This window comes from Aphelocoma coerulescens, chromosome 7 (assembly GCF_041296385.1).
Source record: "Aphelocoma coerulescens isolate FSJ_1873_10779 chromosome 7, UR_Acoe_1.0, whole genome shotgun sequence".
NCBI classification, from domain to species: Eukaryota; Metazoa; Chordata; class Aves; order Passeriformes; family Corvidae; genus Aphelocoma; species Aphelocoma coerulescens.
Genome location: NC_091021.1, coordinates 20,843,330 through 20,868,480, shown reverse-complemented (window position 1 = coordinate 20,868,480; position 25,151 = coordinate 20,843,330). Strand labels below are relative to the sequence as shown.

Below are 25,151 nucleotides of genomic sequence, written 5' to 3'. Positions count from 1 at the left end.
TTACCCCATGTCCAGTGCACACCCCGTGTCCCTCACCCTGCCACCTGCATGCAGCAACCACCTGCCAGGGACCAGGCCTGAGAGCCTCTACAAATGCAATCAGCTGCCTGACATGGCCACGAAAATCTCTAACACCTCTTGTTCCCTCTCTAGGCAAGCATGGATTTTTTCAGAGGGAAACGGATTAAGGCAACTCCGTTATGCTCCCATGGGGTTATTTTGGTGACAGATCCCAGGTCACCTACGCCAGGGTGAGCAGTGAGCAGCTGTGGAGCCATCCTGCATTGGACTTGTCCAATAGAGAGTATCACTGGAGCTCTTCCTGGGCAACTCAAAAATTTGACAAAAAGACACATAGTTGAATGGGGATTTTTTCTGAATTCTAGAAGAATTCCTCCGGTCAGAACAACATCAGCATTTCATTTCATCTAGATGGTGACAAGTTGATACTGATCTAAGTCATGATGCAACGTGATCTAGATGTCTAAATCACCTCACTGCTGAAGTGGCTCCCCCTTAATTTTACCAACCATTACTTGTTAATCTTTATAAACTTCATAAAATAAAAGACGAAGACTAAAATAATTACATAAAAAGGTTATCTTTATTCTTTTGGGTTGTTCGCAATGTAGTTAGTTAGTTTTGGTAAAACAACTTCCTGCATGCAGTTCATCAGTACACTATGAGGCAATAATTTCTATAAAAGCAGGAGCCCATCTATATCCTAGTTCTTTTGTAAGAAATGCAAAATGCTTCACTGCCCATTGCACAAGTTCACTGTTCATCCTCATGAAGGAAGATTTTTGAGGAACAAATTATATTTAAAGTGTTTCTACTGCAATGTGTACCAATAAGCAAAGTGGACAGTGTGAGACTATCTCTGGGGAAAAAGCAATGTTCCTATGACTAAGATTACCCTGAAAATCAACAGACAGGATTATAACTAAAAAAAAAAAAAGCCTTCTATCTTGTTTCACGTAAAAAGTCCTACTTACGGATCAGAAAAAAAATGGTACTGTCCATTTGTTTTTAAATTATTCCTTATTAAAAGCTGTTTAAAGTAATTAGCAGAAGTTTTCAATTATATATTGTATCTTGGGTTTCCAAACAGTAAAGTGTCAAAGACAGACTGCAATAAAAAGTAATAGCAACAGGAAAATAAGTGTAATTTCTTATAGTAAGTATAAAATGTTACAAAATAAAACTATTTAAAAAAAAAAAGAATAAACATATAATTTTTTTTTAGCCCCATATTTTAAGCCATCTATTTGTCCTGTATAGTCCAGTAACTTAATCAGCGTATTTGCTGATTACAACACTCATACAAAATAAAATCTTTAATAGCAGCAAACTATTGCTTACTGGTAGGAGGAATGATGGTCTTGTCAAACAGTTTTTTTCTTTTTACCACTCACATCTCTTCCCATGTTAAACTTTAATAGCTGTAGGATAATAGCAGCAAGCATGCATCAGTTAGAGCTTCCAATTATTTGGAGTACCACAGAATATACTACAATATCTATTGAAATGTTGTAAGCTAACTTGCTAGGGTACACATTTGACACATATATGGTAATTAGGTCATTGTCTCTTTGTTCAAAAAGGTACCACTGTGTAAAACAACTGATTAAATAACAGAGGGTATTTTACTTACATATACAGTGTCAGCCTGAATGTAAAAAAAGTCATCTAAACCCCAGTGCAGGACAAAGCTGATTTGAGTACATCTTTTTGGTCATCTCAGCTCTCTACGGAAGGTTACGTTACAGTGGAAGCCTGACTAAAGTGCCATGGGGGTGTCAAAATCACCTCTCTGAAGTACATATTTTTTGTTTCTGGCATGATCCATCCTTCCAAAGCAGGGAAATTTAAATTTGACGTATACATTAAGGCAGTATTTGTACCCAAAGGAAATCTGCTATCAACTTATACTCATGGCTTTGATTATTTTCCCAAGTGGGATACACTCATGAGAAATAAGAAGTGCAACAACAGACTTTGGAATAAAGTACGGAAGCTACTCATGATATTACAGGGTCAAAACATATCACTTAAAAAAAAAAATTATAATTTCCCATAGGCAGAATTTGGCATTTGTAGCTTTTCTGTGTAAAGAATTGTTGGAATGTTTCAGGAATTATGAGTTATCTTGTATTCTAAAAGTAATTTTTTTATAGCTTCACAATTTTCAGAACAGGAGCTCTGTGTAGCATCATTTATTTAAACCACTGTGCCTGAAATGGACAGTACAATAAATTAAGAAATAGTAAAAGCTATTAAAAATAAATATATTAAACTTGAAAGACTAAGTTACCAATCTCTTTTCTGTGACAATTATTCCCTTGTTTGATTTACTGATACATTCTCTATCTGGACTCTGTTGGTTTTTTTATAGTTTGCTCCTACTTTGATCTAGATCCAGAGGTTCAATAATCTGGAATCTTGTTTTTTTGCATTTAGAAGTGGCTTGAAGAGAACTATGTTCATAAAATGATGCTATAATTATGTATTCCTGACATTTGTGTTCCTCTGCACATAAGAGTATTATTTAGTATTTAATGTTTATCTGAATAAAGAGTATTTAGATTTTTTCTCTCAGCACAGCAGAATTAATAAAGCAGTATGTCATTAAAGCAAACGAGATCATGAACAAGAACCGACACACAAGAAACACAGGAGATGAAATGTACACAGTGGATGCACTTATTCCACAAAAATACAGGCTTATTAGGACCCATTAAGGGTTCCTATAGTCCAAGTAGAAATTTTCTGTCTCCTCTCAATTAGTAACAGCTGATAATCAAAACTATTGTTCTGCAAGTTTTTTTTCCCTGTTACAGATCAAGAGTTTATTAGTGAAGGACCATTGTCTTGGACAGGCAGTCCAAGACTGCAGCAGTGGGTAAAACAGGTAAAAACTTATAATTTTGGCAAAATCCTCCAGTAAGAGTGCTATTGACAAAAACATCATCTTTTCAAGCCTGCGAACATTCACCATGGATAACCTGCGCCTTTTACTTTTTGTTTCCTCTTCTGTCTTTTCCTTTGTCTTCCTTTTCTGATTTGTCATCTTCATATTTTTCTTTTTCTGGTTTTGTTACACTGTCATAAGAAGGTGGAGCTGTAGTGGACACAGACATATCCATTTTCTCTGGAGGTGAGTTTTCACTTAGTTTAACAACAATCATATCTTTTTTGATAAGCGGATCACCCCCATCTTTCTGGTACATAAATGAAAGCTTCTTTACTGACTGTCTTAAAAGGTGACGTCTGTAAGCACGCTGAATGATAGTGGCAGACACTTCTTCCTGTTTTCGTTTCAATGTAGTTGTAATTGGTTCATAGGAGACTTTAGAAGGATTGGCTGCCATAAACCGATCTTCCATCTGTATTCTGAGGGTGTCCATCTCCCCACTTTCCCCCAATACACGCTTTGTGAAAGCAAACAAGATGTCAAGGCAGTGAATTCTGTCACCGCTCACCACGGGCAGATCCATTGCAATAAGCTGGACTTTGTTTGGTTTTGGTATATTAAGAGGAGGATCTAGAGAAGCTGCAAAATCAGACAGTTTGCTATATTCTATGAATTGTGTTGCATCAGGATCATATTTTTCCCAAACCTCATAGAACATCTCAAAGTCATCCTCACCCAAGGGTTCAGCACTTTCTTCAGTAGCAACACTGAAGTTCTCCAAAATCACAGCGATGTACATGTTCACCACTACCAGAAAGGATATGATAATGTAGCTGACAAAGAAGAAAATCCCAACAGAAGGGTTGCCACAGTCACCTTTCACAGAACTCCCTGGATGATCTTTATGGGGGTCACAGTCTGGCTCTCCACTGTTAAGGATCGGGGCGAGCAAACCATCCCAGCCAGCGGACGTGGTGATCTGAAACAGGCAGATCATGCTGTTGCCAAACGTTTCAAAGTTGAACATGTCATCAATCCCACCTTCCTTCTTGACATAGGCAAAGTTGGACATGCCAAATATCGCATAGATGAACATGACCAGGAAGAGCAGCAGCCCAATGTTGAACAAAGCAGGAAGAGACATCATCAGAGCAAAAAGCAGAGTGCGGATTCCCTTAGCGCCTTTAATGAGGCGCAGGATTCGACCGATTCTGGCAAGTCGGATGACTCTGAATAGTGTGGGGGATACAAAGTACTTCTCAATCATATCAGCTAAGAACATACCTGTGAAACATAAAAATAAACTAAGAGAGTAACTTTTTAACACAGATTACATTTTCCACAAAAAAGTACAAGGAACCCCCCCAACTCTAGTGGTGGAAATAGTGGAAAATATAACTGGAAGTAAATTTTATCTGCTACGGATAATTTTAGAATTTTTTCCCAGCACTTTTAGAAAATAACCCCAAACCTAGAAGTATTAAAACTGATATAGAATTATTAAGAAAGTTAGTACTCTCTAGTACGCACTTAATTTCCTAAATAATCAAGAGAAATTAAAATTAAGTAACCCCTCTAATTTGCACAACTTGACAGAGATAAAGCATTAAATGCACATATAACTATATTTCATTTTGAATATAGGAATTTCTTACCTATTATTGAAAGAATAACAACCACAAAATCAAAAATATTCCAGCCAATGGTGAAGTAATAATAACGGAGTGAAAATATTTTGAAGACACATTCACAAGTGAAAAGGACAACAAAAACCAAGTTAATCCAGTATAAAATATTTTGCATCAGTTCAGTCTGGTCATCTGTTTCTATCATCATTGTGATCATGTTAAGACAGATTAGAACCATAACAGTGATGTCAAATAGTTGCCGTGTTACAATATCAAACACCAGACCTTGCAATTTGTTCTGAGGGGAGAAGAAAAGAAAAGGTGATAGTATTTGTATGCAATGAACATCCATTTCCTCCCTCCCATTTCATTCTTCCTTTCCCAAAGTATACAACCAAGCAAAAGGCTGAAAAAATCTAGGAAAACCATTGTCCAGTAACTTATATGCCAGTTCAAAGTTTTCCCCTCAAAAACCAACAAGCCTATGTTTCTTCACATTCTTTGATTCTCTGCTTCCTCAGGCATAACAAATATGAGAAATTTTTCCTGCAGAACAGATACATGTACATTTCAGTTCAGAATAAAGGGATAATTTGAATTAGGCCAAAACCATTTTAAAAGAGAAATTTTATTGTAATTAATGTACTGCTGTGATTTCTCCCCAAATACAGATGATATAAGAATGTACTGCTGTGATTTTTCCCCAAATACAGATGATATAAGAATAGCACAATTCTTACCACTGGTCGAGGTATAGGTTTCTGTGGTTTCTTGGATCCCAGCTTCTTCATTGCATTGTAGTATTTCTTTTGTTCCTCTGTCATGAAAATGTCTTGACCTCCAAGGTAAATTAATAAAAGAAACCCCAAATCTCATTACAGCCAAGCCTTTACATCCATTAATTCACAGCATCGCAGAACATGGTTTTAATGAACCCCTTATTCATCCTTATACATTGTTTCCAAAACATAATAATTATTTCAAAGATTGTTAAAATATCTAATGAATCTTGACGGAAAAATGAAATAAATTAAGGGACAAAGAAAATCCCCAGAACTTCTATCTATATCTTATTAAAAAAAACCCATACCTGATTAATTCAGTTAAATAAATACAAAAAAAACCCCAACTTGTAAAATATACATTTCATAGACACTTATAAATCGAGCATCATAAACTCCACATTGCAAATCAATCTACCAGAAATAAAAAAGCTTCAAAGGTACAAAGATACACTGTGAGTAGATATGCCTTCAGGTAAAACATACAAGGAGAAAGAAATTACTGATTTTGCTTCCAGGATGTACATTTTATCATTTCAGTATAGGTATCTCAGTTCAGATGATAATACTTCCACAGTGTTTAAGAGGCTTGATCATCTCCCTACATTGTAGCATGATCATCAGAAGCATGGGTTTAGTCTGCAGTTTCTTGTCTGAATAAAAGGATATCTAGACTGGTATGTGTAATACACACATGGAAACACATACCAGAAATACAATTTATATAGACAAGTAACTTGTTTTTCTTCCTCTCATGCATTTGTTTGTAATTACATTCCAGATATGTATGATATCAAAGCAGTGGCATTTGGAAATGAACTTCAGAGTCAGGGGTGATTCTGTGACTGTCCCACTGAATTTGTCAAACGTAGTGTCAATCTTATAGACAAAGTAATGACAAGTTTGAATGAAGACGTGTTTGATTCTTTTAGCTGTGGTTATATGTTGACATGAAGATTTAGAAGTCAAAAGAGACCATCTTTAACAAGTTCTCCTCATAAATCAAATATTCAAGTAAATTTTACTTCTTGGAGAGTAAAAGTTTTGGAAGAAAAACAAGAAGTTGATTTGATAATTACAGTGGACATGTGCTGTGACTGTTAAAAGCTTTCACCCAGTGGGAAATAAATAATTAAAAAAAACGCCATAAAGAAAGTGGGATTGATTTGGGGATTTTTTTCTACTGTCTCACTGATGTAATGGCTATCATGAGTGAACAAGCCATCCTTGTCTCAGCATGCTGTCCATAGGGAGAATAGAGGTCTCAAGGCAAGATACCCCTAAGGACTAGCTAGGAAATTGACAGTAGAACATTGCCTTCCTCATGGAACTAATGTAATGAAAGTAGTATGCACACAGGAATTACAGAAAAGCACAGTTTAACTATACAGAGACAGTATATTTCAACATGAGGTCCTTTCCCATTCATATCCCAACATGCCCCAATGTCAGTGATATGAAGAAAGAACAAAGACAAGAAAAATACTGCTGGGTAGCCATGAACTGTGTGATCTGCACATTTCCACAAACACAGGTGTACCTATAAATGCAAAAGACAGACAACTAATGCGTGCTAACTTGCTACATGAAACTAAAGAATACCATATAGATAGAATTTTCCCCAGCCTAATCGTACGTCCAGCATTTTACTTTCTTGGTGACTTAAAACAGCTCCAAGCGTACAAGGGGTGTATAGCACCCTGCCAGAAAAAGCCTTTAGCAGGAACCTTTATCTGTCTTCTGAGTCAAGATGATTCCAGTAGACAGTGTCTGCCAAGTGAACTTAATAAAATTTAAAATTACCTCATTACTGAGTAAGGCCACCTTGTTACATGTCGACTGCCAAAAATGCCAAAAAACATGTATATAACCTTAGCTTTGCTCCCCAAGGATGAGAAACGGAACCACCTTCCTGCTAAGTACTGGATGCCTCTGACATTTACTCCAAGGAAGGTGCAAATATGTTGAAGGACGAAGTTGCCACCACTTATGGTTTAAATAGCAAGTACAATTTAATTTGCCATCATGGTCTGCATTTTCACCTATTAAACATTCCTAGAGTTCTTGGCACAATCCTGTGTTCATTTAAATAATAGAAACAGCTTAAGCTTCAAAGAAAACCTACGTATTTTCAAATGTCACCCATTTTCTTTTTCTTGCAAATTCACTAACTCAAGACAGTTTCCCAACCCTCTCTAATCTTACAATCCAGATCAGTATTTTCACTATTCAACTAGTCTGTATTAGTCTCTGTAATGAAGGCCTTCACAATACTGCTATGTGTTATCTCCTTATCAATTTTGAAATTTATAGTTTTGCATATTCTCTTCTTTCCTGACTTTTATTTGCTTAAGTCATCTGTACTTTCACATAGCTTGGTCACAGCACTGTAAGGATAAGAAAAACAAAGACAGAACTTTCTGATGGCCAACCTATCATTGGGCTGTAAAGGGATGTGGAGAACACTCAGACACTCAGTCTAAGTTTAAATTACTTCAAATGCCTTAAAAAGAAAAGAGACTTATTTCATTTTTTTGAATAAACAAAAATCTTAAAACCTGATTTCTTTTTTTCTTTCTATTACTATGAGAATTTTCAGACACTTATTTATCCTTGCATACATTTGCTGAATGCTCAATGACAATGTAGTATTGTGAAAATGAAACATGTGGTACTTATCTTCTTTTTTTGTTGGTTGAAATTATCTATGATGACACCAATGAATAAGTTTAGAGTGAAAAATGATCCAAAGACGATAAAAGCAACAAAGTACAGGTACATGTACAGGTTTTCTTCATACTTGGGCTGTTTCTCTGCCTATGTAACATAGAAAAACAGCAAAGCACCACAAATAACAGTTAAGACAAATCAAAGATTCCCGAGCAGGAAGAGAAGTTGCATTCAGATGGACAGGGCGTAAACCCAACTGTACAAGGGGGTAAACCCAACTCTTCTGAAACATACACTACACTTGCCTTATGTTTGAACTTGAAAATCTATCTAATACAGGTGTCTGTAATTGCACGCACAGACCTGCCATTCCTCCCCCTCAGTCTGTTTTCTTTGATGACATTTGACATTTCTTGTAGGTCCTACAAAATTTGACATAAATGATCAAATATCAAAAGCAATTCAGTTCCTATAGACTAAATGCAAATCAGGAACTGACTGATGAGAGATGCAAACAAATATCAACATTAAAAGAAAAATAGGCAAAATTTAGCAAATTTGGTTTTTGAGATCATCAGTCTGCAGCTCTGGATTAGCCATTGCAGTGATGCCTCTTGACTATTTGGGTCATTTTTGAAGACACGGGAAAAACTTATTTCCTGTTCTGTACAATCTCAGATATAAATTAATAGAAAAACAGATCTCATTAGTTTGGATTTTTACAGAAGAGTTGTTAAATTAGTAATAATTTCTGTAGCTCTACAGCTATAATTTTTTTTAACCTGTTAAAAGTATAAGCACTCTGTGGGCATAGATTTACATAAAAAATTCTTCAGGGCTTTACATTTTAATGTTTTATATTTTAGTTCATTTCAACTGCCCTTCAAGAAGCATTATATCAATCTTTCATTTGTTTTCCTTCAGTAAATTTCATTTTTACTCAGTAGATTTTATATTGCACTCACTTCTGTAGAATCAACCGCAGCGTACATAATGTCCGTCCATCCTTTAAATGTTGCCTAAAAACAAAATTTGTTAATATTTTCTATCAAAGCTCCAGTTCTGAGAACATTCTATATAAAACAATGTCTTCTGCAATGTATTTGTATTCAAAAAAATAAAGACAATATTAAAAGTCTGGTGAGTTACAAGTGAAGCATTCACAGGAAGTTCATTACTGTGGAATGCTTCCCCCTAATTATTAAAACACTGAATAAATTCTAATCTTCATGGAAATTCCTATGAACTCTCTGTGAGATGAGTTGCAATCAATATCACCATACCAGAGAGAAGCAATTTATCTCCCAGGGAAATGGGAAGTACTACTTGTCATCTGTAAAGCATTACCTTAACAGGAAAGGTACTGTGCTATTTGGCATCCCAGTAAAGCCAAGTCCCTGATGTCAGGATACAGGGAACCTACATGATCAGCTGGTCCACCTGCACAGGGATGGCATGGGTCACTCCACTGGAAGCTCCAAGAAGAGACTGAGTGAAGCTGCCCAAGGACTCAGTAGCTCATCCATCCTTCTCGTGTGTGCCACGGCGTCCACAGAGGCCATGGTGGGCCATGGACCACGTGCAGCTCTGTGCACCTTCCAGAGCCAGCACCCAGCCAGGATCCACTGCTTCTCCTCCAGGACCTCCCCTGCACATCCCAGCTCTCCAGCTCCCCTGTAATTCCATTATTGATGGAACCATTCTGAACTGCACTCTTCCTCTGCCACAAGTGCAGCACATGCTGCTGTCACCAACTCTTCCCAAACACTGCTTGGTTTTCCTCAAGGTGTTATAATAAGGCTTTCAGTTCTAACTTTCTGACTATCAAAAAACTAAAGGACTTCTCCAGGAAAAAAAAAATAGACACCCTGTATCGGCATTGTTCAGACAGAATAGGGAATTAGTCCTAGAAGAAACTCCTAAAGGTAAGTACTCCCAAGAAATCTTAAGAAAATAATAGAATCATAGAATGGTTTGGCTTGGAAGTGACCTTTAGAAATTATCTAATGTAAACCCTCTGCCATGGGCAGCGACATCTTCCACTACATCAAAAACTTCCAGTGATGGGCCATCCACATTCTCTGGGCAACCTGAATGTCTCAATGCATTATCATTGAAAAAATTAAAAAATCTTCCTTATATCCAATATAAATCTACCTTCTTTCAGTTAAAAAAACATTGCCATTTGTCTTTTCCCTACAGGCCCTGGGAAAAATTTTCCCTCAGTCTTTCTTATAAGCCCCCTTTAAACATTGAAAGGACACCATAAGGTCTCCCTGGAGCCTTCTCTTCCTCAGGCTGAAAAACCTGACCTCTCTCAGCCTTTCTTCAAAGGAGAGGTGTTCCAGTCCTCTGATCTTTTTCTTGGCTGTCTTCTGGAACTCTAAGTCCATACCTCCTTATTCTCGTGAGATCTCATGAGAACGGAGTGTATAGGGAGAATCATCTCTCTCTATCTGTTGGCCACACTTCCTTTTGGCTAGCCCAGGATATGACTGACTTGGCAATCAAATCTTTTGCAATCATATGCAAGCACACATGGCCAGCTCATGTCAAAGTTTTTTCCCCAAGAGCACCGTTGTGGGGCTGACCTCAATCCATTCATTTTCCAGTCTGCACTGGTACTGGGGATTGCCCTGAACCAGGTGCAAGACCTTGCATGTGGCCTTGTTGAACTCCTTTAGGTTCATGGGGTTCAACCTTCAGGCAGCTGAGGTCACTCAGGCTGGCATTCCCTCTAAGCCTATCAAAAATCTCAGCTTGGTGTCATCTGCAAACTGCTGAGGGTGTACTGAATTCCATTATCAGGGTCATTGATGGAGCTATTAGATAGTACTGGTCCTAGAGCAAATCCTTGAGAGACACCACTTGGTACTGGTTTCCTCTTGGACACTAAGCTGCTGAATATAAGTCTTTCAACACAGCCATCCAACAAATTCCTTATCCCTCTAGCGGGCCTCCATCAAACTTTCTCTGGTGAGCTACAATATTGAGGGCAAGAGAGGTGCGAATGATGTTTACTGCAATCATTGCATAGGCAAACTCTACATGCAAGATATGATTCAACTGCTAAAAGCAGTGCCCCTCTCTAAGCTGGTAATTTATGCAATTGCCTAGTGCTGTTTAGCAATAGTTACTGTTACCCCCCGAAGCAATCAGATGGTAGCCCACCAGCACAATAATAACTACTAAACACTACCAGTTGGAAATTTTTAAAGACTTAATAATAACCAATTTCTTATGAGTACAAATAATTTCCCAGAAGCAGTTTGTCAAATGAACTTGATTATGAATATACATTTGTCTTATTGGCAATTTACAGATACTGCCTCTAAAAAAGGCTCATGCCCAGAAATCTAGCACTAGTAAATTCTGCAACTGTTAACCTTTAAGAGGCTAAAAGCAAACTAAAAACTTCCTCAAAAAAACTCACTTGCAAATAAGACAGTAACTGGAGTGGGACTACTAATAATAAAACAGGCAAAGAAGAGAGAGGAAAAAGTAATTTAATTTATCTAAATCAATAGTTCACTCTTCTCTTGTTTGAAGATCAGATAAGTCCTAGAACATATCTATGACAACCATGGTAAAAATATTAGTCAGTATGCCTTAACAGATAAAGCAAATAAAAGAAAATGAAACCTAGCTGCAGTGTTTAACCAGATATTTTAACTACATACTGTATTTCTGTAGAACTTGAAAAGTTACTAGCAGTTGGGTACCAAGCAACTTTATATCCATCAAGTAAATATTAGATAGTCCTCCTCTTCCAAAATGGCCAAAGAATGTATCACATTTTTACCATAAGTAACATTAATTAGCTGCATAGAACAAAATTATAAAGTCAAATCCATATCCATTTATTTATTTTAAAATAACATTGAAAATTATGGAATTAAATGATACTGTGATGAAAATTAAAGCTGGAAAATTTATGCACTTACCACTTGGAGCAGAGAAAGATAACCAACTGCAACATTATCAAAGTTCACTTTCACATTTTTCCACCGAGCACCTCCAGAAGTCCTGTTCCTATTTTCACACATACTTTTATTACTGACTTCCTGTGGTGTGAACCTCTCATTATTTGTGGTGTTAACACAGTGATAGAACTTTCCAGCAAACAAATTTACTCCCATAATGCTGAAAATTAGCCAGAACGTAAGACAAACCAGAAGTACGTTCATAATGGATGGGATCGCTCCAGTAAGAGCATTCACAACCACCTAGTCAATAAACACAGAAAAAAAATTAAAAAACAACACAAAGATTTGGTTTTTTTTAGACCTTAATGTAAAACATTACATTACGCTGAAGTAATACAAATAGAAAAGGAGTAACGCATATGATAAAATCAAACATGCTACTGTTGGCCTTGCAAACAGACATGCAATTAATGTTCTTCCATGATTTTATAATTTGGCATATTTTTAAGGATTTGTTTTACAAATGATTTCTTTTTTTTTTTTTCCTTACCCTCATGCCTTCAAAACGTGACAAAGCTCTTAGAGGTCTCAAAGCTCTCAGTGTTCGGAGGGATTTAATTGCACCAAGTTCTGAGAAACCAAGTGCATTAGCTACTAAGCTAACCAACGAGACCTAGAGGAAAAAAAAACAAAAAAATGTTCTTTTTCAAGTAGCTTCAAAATAGAAAAGCCTTGAGAGGTAAAATTTTTATCTGGATATTGGGAAAAAATTTCACAAGGTCCTTAATCTTTCAGTGAAAAAATTAAAATAAAAAAAAAAGGAAAAGGAATTAGTCTAATATTGAATGTAAATTTCAGAACAGTTTAAACAAAAACATACCTTAATCTATAATATTAATTGTGGATATGTGTGTATGTGCATTTTTATTTAAAAACAAAATAAATAATTTCCTCTTCTTCCATGTTTGATTTTGGTTTGGACAATTTGTTATACCAAATATAAACTGACTTCTACATATAAAATTGCTAAATATAACATTAGAAAATTAGAAAATTCAAAGGTGTATTGCAAAAAAGGAAAGGGATATATTACAAAACACCTTGTAATGATGCACATGAGACAAAATCCCAACTTCAGCTTCATTTCAACTTTCTGTTCTTGTAACTACCAAATAGGGTAATTGCAGAAAAGCACATTGTTATCATAAGCTGGAAACATGTTTGGATTTATAAAATTGTTTGTATTTTGTACTATTAATATGCATTGATATTTCCTCTTTCAACATTATTACTTTTGTGGAAGAAAGGGTTTAATCCACAAGATTTTTTGAAACTTTCAGTACAGCTGGATTAACAGCTCAAAAGCTGATTTTCCTGTTGTTTTCTGGTGAAAGTCAATGACTTGTGTCCTCACTGAGTCTCCCACTCCAGATGGCTGTCTCCTGTTGTGTTTACACATGAGGAAGTCTTCTGCAGATTTCTTTACTCTAAGGGTAGCTCAAGCAAGCTGCCAAATACTATACAATCCCATCTTTGTTCTTTTCTGTGATACCATTTGTACTTGCACATGGAAAGCTGAACAAAACGAGCATTTTTATTTGTTTCAGGGCTAATTATCCGTTTCTAAAATCATTGTAAACATCACAAAGGGTAAGAATTTGTTTGTCTACTATAAGTTCTTTCCCAAGCAGGGAAGAACTGAAGAATTTAGGCTGATAGATACATAAGACTTTGCCTAAATGATTCTGTAAAATGTTGCCAGACTATGATAATTTGACTGGTACTGGTATGGCAAATTGTTCAATGTTTAGCTGGATAAAGACATAGGACAGAAAGATAAAACAAAGATTGATCCAAGCAGTTGAGGGCAGCAACCGTATGCTAAACCCGAACGTAAAATGGCAACAGGAGGAGAAATAATTAAAATTCCTTGTTAGTAGGTGAAAACAGTAACAAGTAAGTCTGGCAATAATGTCAGAAAAAGCTAAGCAGACCACCACGACCTTAAGGGTGAGGAGCAGTGGGTTTACAATACATCAGGTCAAACACTGGGAATAGATTGCTAAGTAAGGCATTCCCCATTCAAAACAGAGTATCAGTCTGAGCAGTCTAATCTAATCTTGAGGTCAGAGCCAATTGAAAACCTCCAAAGGTGCCCTCCAACATAAATTGTCATATAATCTGCTACTACAGGGCGACAAAATGCAGACAGTCTAAACAAAAGGTTAAGATGGCTACATGAAAGCACTGAAGTCACCGAAAAAATGAAGAGCCCATACCTATCCATATGGATAAATGGTATGCCTAATAAGAGTAATTGATCTTAAAACTCAATTCAAGATCAACCTTTCCCAATACAGGCTTGTACAGAGACACTCATTCTGAATACTCCTTAAATAGTAATGCATTTATTTGTTTGTTTGGTTTTGGTTTTTTTTTTTACCAATGACCACTGTAATGGGGAAAAAATTTCCAAATTTAGGTATCACAAGGTTCTGGAAACATATTGTCTGAGATTCAAAACATGAAAAGATTCTAAAACATGGCATCAACAATTTGATGCAAAGGTGACAAAATCTATCTAGATGATTGCTGCTGATTTCCCATTAGTTATAAAATTGTCAAAATTTTTCATTTAACTCTTAAGTTACAATAAAGAAAAATCACAATGCTGTAGCACTCATAAAGGAAGCAAATATATTCAGCCTTACTCAAAGACAGTCTTAACTTTTTTCCTTTCGTGTGCTGAGGGTATCTTGTTTTGGAAAATTTAATCTTAGGGGAGGACCCTTATACTTGCAACGTTTATTACAGTACATCTGTTCTGGGAATATGTTAATTTTATACTTGGTGTAAGTATAAACCGGGAGTTCACAACAGAAGAAATGGAGTGGCCATGAAAGTAAAAGGCAGGAAACTCCATATCCCAGGAAAAACATATCACATGTTATGTCACTGAATCCATCTGCTCAGAATGGGGATTCACTAAAAAGAGAGGCACAGTTAAATGGGGAGGACAAATAACAAACACCACTTGTGCCTTTCCCTCCAAAAAATCTGCTTTGAAAAGAGCATTAGGTAAGCTTCAATTCTACTGGTAGGGGACAAAACTTCTGTCCTAGATCCCAAATACCATCCAATTAATAGAGTTTGTTTTGTCCATTTGTTGAATTTCTACTCCAACACCTTCGCAAAAAGAAAGAACTCCTTCAAACAAACATATCATGCAATGTCACTAATTTAGTTTCTTTGGAGTGCAATTTCAGCCCTAGTTTTTAATGGTTTTGCTGAAAAACAAATCTCCCCTGCAGTTCTTTGTCAGTGCCTCATTAAGCCCAGGAGCAACCGCCCTACCCCATGTGCTCACTTAAACTTCCCTCTCCTTTCTTGTGTCTGCTTCCTCCTTGTTCTCTGTCACCATATCCAGCAAACTGAAGTCAAATCAGTAAATAATGCTCCCTCACCAGCTGGGACCCCACACAGTAAAACACAGAGCACATGGTGTCAATGACAGCACAAAGCAGATTTAGTTACATGCTGGATAATTGCAGAAGAATCTTATTCACCAGTATGTAATTTTCTGTTCCTTTAAGCCAGATTCCTATTATTCACTGCATATATCTCTACCAGATTGAAGTTACATAAAATGACCGGCCTAAAACCAAAAACTGACTACTTAGAAAGCATAGTACCTACATCAACAATCAGGAAGTCCAACCAGCACCAAGCATTAGTGAAGTAAGTCTGAAAACCATAGGCCACCCATTTTAGCACCATTTCCAGAATAAAGACATAAGTAAAGATTTTATCAGCATAGTCCAGCAGGATTTTTATAGTCTTGTGCTGTTCAATATGTATATCTTCAAAAGCCTGTGAAGAATGGGTTACATACAAGTCAGATATTGAAAAGTCTTTGCAAATTACAAATTAAGCCAGAACTACATGAAAACAGCAAAGTAGAATCACTTTCACCTTTAAATGTTTTACCTTGAAAAACAAAAATAGCAGAAATTACAATTACATTCTGTCTGCCTTTTGGATTTTCTCATTAGCTGAAAACAGAATTACAGTATAACATCAGAGGTTGCCAAAAAGGTTTTTAGAAATTTCAGTAATAGTCAACACAGAATAACAATTTTTCACCCTGAAAAGCCCAGCCAGAAGGCAGTCTCATTATTACATTAACTTCAATTAACAAAAGAGACCAAATACTGTGTTGATGCTCTTTAGTTAATTTCAGTCTTAGGTGCTAATAGCAAGGTTTTAGCAGTGGGAGGCTGTAGGTGTGGCCACCGTGAGAAGAGACCAGGGGGCTGCTTTGTGCCAGCTCCACCATCAATCCAACACTTTCGGAAACAGCTGAGCGCAATAATCAAGCTGGTGGTGCCTCTGGGAAAACATACGTAGGAAAGGGCAAAACACTACATGGCAGTATGAGGACTGAAGGAAAAAAAGTGAGAAAAAGTACCCTCCAAACACCAAGGTCAGAGAAGAAGGAAGCAAAGTAGGTGGTGCTTTAGGTGCTGGAGCAGAGACCAAGACAATATATAGAAAATCCTACGTCAATGAGCAAGCAAAATGATCCCAAGCTGTGTGAAGCAGTAAATGTCACTAAGAATAGTATAAAAAAAATTCAAGAATTCCTATGTAACAGTCCAGAAATAATGAAACTAAAACTGTAGCAAAAAATTAACTAAGAACATGATGAATTCAGTGTCTGCTTTTGGGGACAATTTTCATTTGAAGTAGAATAATTGTTTTATGCATACATTTCTTTTTTCATTATTTTTGTAATTTCTTAAACAAGATTTTTAGTGTAATCCTTTTCATAAATACACACATCACCTTGTAATCATCAAAGTTCACCTGCAAAATTTTAATGTAATGTAAATTAAATATAATACCCAAAATATTCTGGGAATTTAGTTCCAAGTTCTCTTTCAAGAAAACTTCATATTTTTTTCTTAATGAACACATATGTGTTACAATACTAATTTTGATAAAACATTTTTATAGGTATTGTTTCTATGGGTGCAAGCTCTACTTACCAGAGCACCACTGCTGAGAAGAATCATGAAGACAATAAATGATTCAAACCAGTTGTGCTCTACTATCTTGTAACAGGTTTTTCGAAGGTTCCACCAGATTCTTCCTTTTGTGCTCTCCCTACTGCCTTTACAGCATTTAAACTTCTGTACACAACCTAATAGCACAAAAATAAGAAACTGTTATATGGTAGCATTTTCACTATCCTGAGAAATCAAATCATTCTTAGCTAACTCCTATTTCATGAAGTTCAAGCTATTTGTCTTTTCAATTTTATACTCTGGATGTAGGAAAATTTAAGTGTACATAATTTTTTCTCTACTCTGATGCTAAATCAAGCTTATAGTAAAGGACAGTCATCTAATAGAGCTAATTTTCATTTACAAGCATTTAAAAATATATATTATTCAGTTTATATACAGATAATTAAAGAACATGCAAATTGTCAGGGAGTAGAAACAAGGAGCATACATAGCACCTTTCACATGAACTTGTTCAAGAATACAGAAGCCTCTTCTTTTAAAAGAACTTTTGCCTTTTAGATGAGGTTCAAACAAATCAGATATAAATACTATTTTTACTTATTATACTGAGGAACAACTGATGCTCCAAGGGCTGACTAAGGATACCTCTTTACAGAAACAAATGTTTTAACAGGAGATTATGAGAGCTTTACCAATAGAATGCAGATTTGTGGCAACTGTCCAAAGAATTTTGCCTCATATTGGAGAGGTCCCTACTTTATCATGGGGCTTTCAAGGCATTGTTTTCAAAGAACCTCAGTATCTGCCTAGCCAAGAGTAGCCTCCTTAATTCTTTAAAAATTATTGATCACATAGAAACATAACCAAGTTGACATGACTTTAATGGGTCCCAAAGGCATTTTGGTTTTCCTGTGAGTGTCATTAAGTTCATATGTTACAAATAACTTACGCTATATTTCATCATCTCAGATGAAACAGCTACCACTGTGAAGAACATGAACTACTCAACTACTCAAAATGCTTACATTATGAAAAAATTAATCTTATGTCCAAGAACTAATAGATAACTAATAGATATCACATAACACAAGGATAAGGAAAAATTGTAATATAATGTCAAATTATTTGAGAAATGTATGTTTGTTTGTTGGATTTTTTAAATTAAGAACTTGATATAGTCAATACAGTCCCACAGTGCAAAATGATTTTGGCTTTTTAAAGAGCTATAAAATAATACTTCAAAGGACAAGGGTTCTAACCTAAATCAAAGGTGTTTTCAAAACAGCAAACCAAAAAGCATGGACAGGATAGGAGAGTTAATCCTGGAACATATTTTGTTTTGAATGATTTTACTCATGATTTTAAAGGAAATCAAAATCTGTAATACCAAAAAAACTAGAAATTCTTTCCTACATAGTAAATTTCAGTAGTCCCCTAGAATATATAGCTACACAGAACTAAAATCAAAACTTTTAAGGACATGCAAGTTTGCTGTTAAGACTTCTTTACATAAATAGATACATAGGCTCTCATTCACCTGTTTCAATCCACAGTATACTTATACACCCTCTCCCCTCATTAATGCGGCAATGTCAACAAAATAAGTTTATTTTTGAGTCAAACTTTCCAAGATCTGAATCAACCACTGGATTGCTTTCTAGCAATAGGAAGTGACCATGAGTAATCACATGATTCCATTTTAAATTTCTCAGTGGAGTGAGCCTGGTCTAGGGTTTAATCCTGCAGATTTCACTACCGACAAAGTAATTTAAATCAACAGAATTACTGACTGCTGCGAATAAGTTTATAGAATTGTGCCTAGTGGTTATTTTAAAATATTATAAATGATCACAAACACACATACTGAACTTTGCATTAACAGGTAGTACTTCATAGACATCAGTATTGCTATCTACAACAGGCAGAATTAATCATACCCTAAGACTTGACGAAATAGGATCCAGGACCGCTGTAGCAAAAGCTTCCTTGAACTGCCAATGTTTGTGGCAAACAAGCAAAACTTAATTGCTAGCCCCAAATTTTATTTCCATACCTTCTGTAAAGCATGCCTGTAGTTCTGATGCTTTTTCTGGTTCAGATTCACTTTTTTCTTCTCCAAAGACAGCTAAATTAACTGTACTTCCTTCTGATGAGCTGGAAAAATCTAACTTCTGAAAGTAAAATTCAATATTTTTACTTTATTAATATTTACATTTTTAGAAGTATAATAAACTAAGCATGCAACACCATGTGCCAGTAATAAGAAGAATAATATTTTTCACCAGAAATACAAAAAAACACCCACATGTAGCAGTCAATGCTGTTGAAATGTGCATAAATTATCCACTTTCTATCCAGAGATTGCAGGTCATATAATGGAATCTTTCATGGAATTTCAGAATTTCTAGTCTAAATATGTTATTCTTCAAAGTTAACTGTTACTTAGTTGATTTGCTGATACATATTCTATTTACTTTGCTTTCTACTATTACTTTCTTATACATTTCAACTGGCATTAATTTGCATTCTCTTTTGCCAATGCACATATGTAGTACATTGTGCATTCTGAAACTACCCATTACTCTGGTACACATACCTGTACAGTCAACACCCAGAAATAATTTCTGTTGGTTTTTTTTAAGAATTGACATTACATAAGTCACATTATTAAAAAGACCCCCAAACATAAAACCAAATATACACATACACAAAACCCCCCAACCATTACAAGAATAAGCCTAAATTTATTGGTTTGTAATCTGCCTGTGTATTGCAGAGATCTGGAGATTTTAAGGGAAGATGTGGTGTCCTGTACACTTAATTTAAGTATGAGTACCAAACTAAATTAGAGTAGTTCTGGTCACAGCATTCTCTGACATTTTACAATGTTATTATCAAGAAGTATATAACATCCGTAATGAAGTCACACAAGTAAATGTCTGTAGGGAATGATGTAAGCACGCTTTATAAAACAACCTTGGTTTTGTCAAATCAACACCACTTGTGCTAATTTAGTTAGATTTTTATGATTAAGAGATATTTGCAGGCAAGTTACTATCCAATCAAGTTGTTTTTGCACCTCAATTGTGAAACGTGAAAGGACAAAATTATTTTTGATATTAAACAATTTTTTTGTGAAAGAAGACAGACAATATGATAATAATAAGTAACCCAGTATCCTGCACTAATTTTTATTAAAAATGGTTTTTCTATATTGCCTATTTTGCTATAACTTTACAAACTGATTATCTGGAATAGAATCCCCATATTACTCATGTTTACTGTAAACGTGTCTTTTCTTTTTTAGTAACATAATTTCAAAATAGCAATATTCACAGCAAATGACTTCTCCTATCATTACTTCTACTGAACCCAGGGCTAGCACTCTATACCCTCCACAATTCTATTATGCTGCTTTCATCATTCCATGACATAGCATATATATTGCAAAAATGTTGCAGTGGTGGTGAGCAAACTGAAATATTTAATTAAACAAGTCAAATTATCAGTTTTAAAAAATATAATTTTTAAGAGTAAAGAAGTTTTGTGTCATATTATTAATAAAAATTAAAACCAATGTGAAGTATCCTCGGTAATTTGAACTGTAAGCTTAGCACACCGTTTGAGCAGATGACATGAATTCAACTGAAAGTATAAAAGACGAACAACCACAAACACAAAAGGAACTGAAAAGAATCAATGTGTTTAGAACATGAAGTTATGTATCTCGTATAATTCATGGTAGAAGAATCAGATATCATAGTTTTTTAAAACTTATTTTTAATTATAAATGAAATTTTCTTCACTCTAGAAATAAAACTAGAGATCCCATGACCTATTTTGATATAAACCGGGTATCCTGGTTTCCTCTTTCTTCTACAGATGGTGTAGACTATAATCCTACTGCTTGAAGATTTACAGATTAAATTAAACACTGGTTGTCTTTTTTATGTGAGGGGCCCACTTTTCACTAAGATGCAGGTATCAAACAACAACAACTAAAAAAGAGATCGTAAAAATCAATACACATAGAAGAGTTCCTTGCTATAATTAAAAAAAATCAGAAAGCTAGTTTATTTGCTATGTACAAATGAAGTCTTTGTAGAAGTCTAACTGATCTGGGGAATCATTCCAGGAAGAGAACTTCTGGGAAAGACAGAAATGTTCATCCTTCACCTTCCAGGGCCCTTAGCTGCTGCTCAGTTTACTAAACAGTGGTAAGAAGACCACAATATATGTAGCCCTGGATTGAATGGATCAACTGATACACTCAAAAGTTATTAAGCAGTTTTGACATTTGCAAATCTGCAGCTAAATAACTTTTGTTTGAGAAAATTCCCTCAATATAATATTTTTTTCTTTTTCACTGTTGGCAGTAATACGCTATTCAGATTTTGAATGCATTAGTTTTTTTCAGTATAAAATTCTCCTGTACTCCTGGACAAAATTTGATGCTTATGACCTTTCTTTTTCCTGAAGGATTCAAGGTATCATGGCAGAAATACTTCCACGAGTATTGTGACTACTACAAATTGTCCCACAGAAACAACATATGATTGATTGAAGCAATTAGAGTCAATCTTTACTGAGCATCACCATTAAAATAAAAAATGAAAAGTTTCAGATGATAACTTTAAAGAAAAGTCTATAATAAGAGCTAATAACAGGTAGCCACAGATTGTTCACATGATGCTACCTACTGGGCACTGAAATAGCAACGGAAAATCTGGCGTGTTCCCCACCTCCGAAGCAAAGAACAAACATACCAGTAATACAGCTCTTAAGAGAAGGAATAGGAGGGAAACATTATCTCGTGTAATTGCAAAGCCAAAACCAAACAAACCCACAGGATGACTGTGCTACATATTCTTGTCTTTTCATTTACTAAGGATCTCTCTCTCTTTCTTTTTAATTTAAGACCATCAAGTATTTTTCCATGGGAGAAGAGGTAAAGAACTACAATGAAATGTGAAAGACAATTGCTGATAACAGCACTTTGAAGAGAATGTTCAGGAACTTCTTATAAATAGGATCCGAAAGTATTACTGTGCAGACACACAACAGAAATCTTTAGAACACCTGCATTACCCCTCTTAATATTCCATCCATTGGCTATTTGCCTAGTTAATCAGTTCTATTTTAAGCAGGAAGTATTTCTTTAATTAAAAAAACCCTGATTTTTCCATTTAGCATCAACTATTAATTAAACAGTAAAAAGGACACAAAGCACTCTTTTTTAATAATAATTTTGAATTATCACTGAGTATGGTACTCTTCAGCATAAACACAGCTATTCACTTTAATTGGGATATTTTATTCACCTTTTTTTCTGAAAGACTAAAAGTAAGAATGTCTATAGATAAAGCTTGCGAATTATTTATCTTCCAAAGCAACCAAAAGATTCTCCATAGAAAAGAGCTACCTCTCCTACTCTACATAACTCAGAAAAAATTGGCATGTGTATCTACTAAAAAAAAAGCATTGCCTTCTCATGCAGGGAAGCATAAGTAAGACAAAGTGACATCCAAATGAAAAAAATTTGTGTATTCTTCAGTCAAATGATTGGAAGCTCCCAGTTTACTAGTTTGCATGCTGCTCTACACTTGTCCAGACTCATGAAAGCAGAAGCTTGAGGCAGGAGCAATGTCACATAATATCCATCAAATAAGACCCATCCCCTCATACCTGGGACCTCTAGGATGGGATATTACCACATTCTACTCTTCCCTATTGAAGTGCCTTTTCTAAAATAGCTTCAAAAAATCCTTAGAAAGATATTTTTCCATTTCTTCTGAACAGTTTACCATCCCCTCGAACACAAAAGAGAGATCAAAATACTTCCAATATATAATACATAAGAATACATGGAAGATAATGCAAGATTCCACAACAAAACCACACAAAGAAAATTTGTATTTGCAAAAGGATTACCTCAATGATCCCTAAATGGTAAAGAGCAGAACTGTCAAACTATTCAGAAGAGATCATCAGGAATAAGAAATGCATAGCTTGGTACAATTAAGCTATATAAAAAACTTTGTAAGTTTTACGGTTCTGGAGTTTCTGAATTTAGATATTTGGAAGTGTAGTAGTTCCTATTTTGTCTTTTTAACAATTGTCTTAATTTTATCCTTATCCTTAGTTTTCCTACTTTATATTTCTTTCTTGTTTGAAGATCCTTATTTATATAGTTTTAAACCATCCAGATTTATTTAAATACCTGCATAGAATTTTTGATTAAAGTTATATTTTAGGTCTGTCTTTATAAAAATAAAGCAACTGAATTAAGTTTACAAAGAAATAATTCTTTATGATGAAGAACAAAACTTACATAAATGATTCCCTATATTCCAACCTTGCAGACACATACAAACTTCATGACTAGAATATAACTAAATCATTGCATCCATATTCAAAAGAACTATGTATATGTATAAAAAAATACATTTGATTGTACCTAGGAGTGTATCTTTCATCCTATATTTTAGCTTCTCTTATATTAGAAAACTGAAATGTGAATTATAAAAACGTTGTGAACAAACACAAAACAATTTATATCAGAGATAAAAGCATTTTAGCATACAAGTAACTGTACATATAATATTACAGAGGTCAGATGAATGTGATCAGAAAATGTTCATAGTTACATGACAGCTAAAAACATGGTACAATAGATGAACAGAAAACATCAAGTGAGGACAACCTTTCAATTTTCATAAAATCATAGGTTGTTAACCTCTTTGAATCTTGAAAAGTGTTGATGCTTAATCATTCAGTTAACAATAATAAAAACTTACAAAGCATGCAGGTTATGCCACAGAAATAGTACAGAAAATACCAAAGATGTAACAAGGAGAGAAGAACATGTTGGTGTTGCCCTCAGTCATGCTGTGATGTGAGTCATGGGACTCAGCTTACAGAGCAGCTGTGTATGTTCCCACTACATTGCAACATATGGGGAAAAATGTATTGTAGCTGAATAGCATGCAGGCCAATCAATCTCAGAAGTGACCATATATGTATGATTTCTTTAGGTAACCTGTATAAACATGCTGACACGTTGCTCTGCCTGGTTAAAAGCACCAGATCTGCATTCTTGACTGATCCAGCGTGATTTTACTCCTGTGAGAAGAATGGTACGCAATGAAATTAAAACAGGGTACCCTTTAGGTTGAGTACTGGAAACAGAAGTGTGGATTCCTACTTACTTAAAATATGTGTTTTTTAGATATGTCACACATAACATTTTTAGGTGTGGATTAGAGCTTTAAGCACATCCAAGTACATAATGGAAGAGGTAAGTTTAGCAGAACATCTGAAGCTCACAGATGTATACTGGGCTCTTGGGCCTGAACGTAAATAAAACCCCACAAACAAAAAACCAAACCACAACCAAAAATCCCTCTACCCTCAAATACTCAAAAAAAAAAAAAAAAAAAAAAATTGAAAGGCCCAAACTAAGAAAACATACAGATATACCCACACTTTAGGTATCCTTTAAATGGTATTACTAGACATTTAAAATAACAGAAATATATTTCTCCTTGCATTTCATTTTCAAGGTTAATTCCTGGTCTTCACTAGATACTAAATAAGATACATCTAGGTCCTTTCTTTCAGAAAAAAGCTACAGGCAAAAAAGTAAATCAGACCATCTTAAACACGGAAACTTCTGCATAAGCAGTTTTTCCCAGCATTGTTAACTACTTAACTGGATGACTTAAAAAAAAAAAAAAATCAAACAGTTTAAGGTGCATTATGGATAGTAGCAGACATAGAAATGAAAAACAAATCCCCACACTTAGCAATAAACCTATAACTGCCTCAATTTGTCTTCTGGTATAAAAACTGATCCCACGTCTTAGCAATGACTTCTCAAGGATTCTTTAAATGATGTAGCTATATAACAACTCCAGCATAAACTGCTCCCATTTAAAGGGGAAGCCTGAAAGAAAGACCTGAACTAATCTACAAGATGAAAGACAATTTCCCTACTGACTATGAACAAGTGTACATGAAATAGAAGTGTTTTGTTAGTTTGTGTAACTCCTGTGGCTGCCAGTTCTCAGACACTTTTCCAAACCTGAGTGTGTCAAAATTGATACCAGCTAACTTTATCTTATGAACAGCTAGTGCTTATGTATCACCTTGAATATCAGACGTGAGAAGGCATAGATTTTGTCACACAATTCTAAAATATA

The 25,151-nt window shown here is 35.2% G+C and overlaps 1 protein-coding gene across 4 annotated transcripts in view; it reads right to left on the bottom strand.

Annotated features, from left to right (window-relative positions):
* Positions 1 to 608: 608 nt before the first annotated feature.
* Positions 609 to 25,151, bottom strand: part of LOC138113013 (sodium channel protein type 2 subunit alpha-like) — a 69,837-nt gene continuing 45,294 nt past the window's right edge. For 3 of the 4 annotated variants that reach the window (XM_069020774.1, XM_069020770.1, XM_069020773.1), the window contains 10 exons: positions 19,004 to 19,121; positions 16,969 to 17,123; positions 15,617 to 15,790; positions 12,471 to 12,593; positions 11,939 to 12,220; positions 8,960 to 9,013; positions 8,004 to 8,141; positions 5,283 to 5,387; positions 4,570 to 4,840; positions 609 to 4,198 (listed from right to left, as the gene is read on the bottom strand). In XM_069020774.1, coding sequence (XP_068876875.1) covers positions 3,015 to 4,198; positions 4,570 to 4,840; positions 5,283 to 5,387; positions 8,004 to 8,141; positions 8,960 to 9,013; positions 11,939 to 12,220; positions 12,471 to 12,593; positions 15,617 to 15,790; positions 16,969 to 17,123; positions 19,004 to 19,121 — 2,604 coding nt within the window. In that variant the 3' untranslated portion in view covers positions 609 to 3,014. The remainder of the gene's footprint in view (positions 4,199 to 4,569; positions 4,841 to 5,282; positions 5,388 to 8,003; positions 8,142 to 8,959; positions 9,014 to 11,938; positions 12,221 to 12,470; positions 12,594 to 15,616; positions 15,791 to 16,968; positions 17,124 to 19,003; positions 19,122 to 25,151) is intronic. The other variant, XM_069020772.1, reaches the window with a different exon arrangement.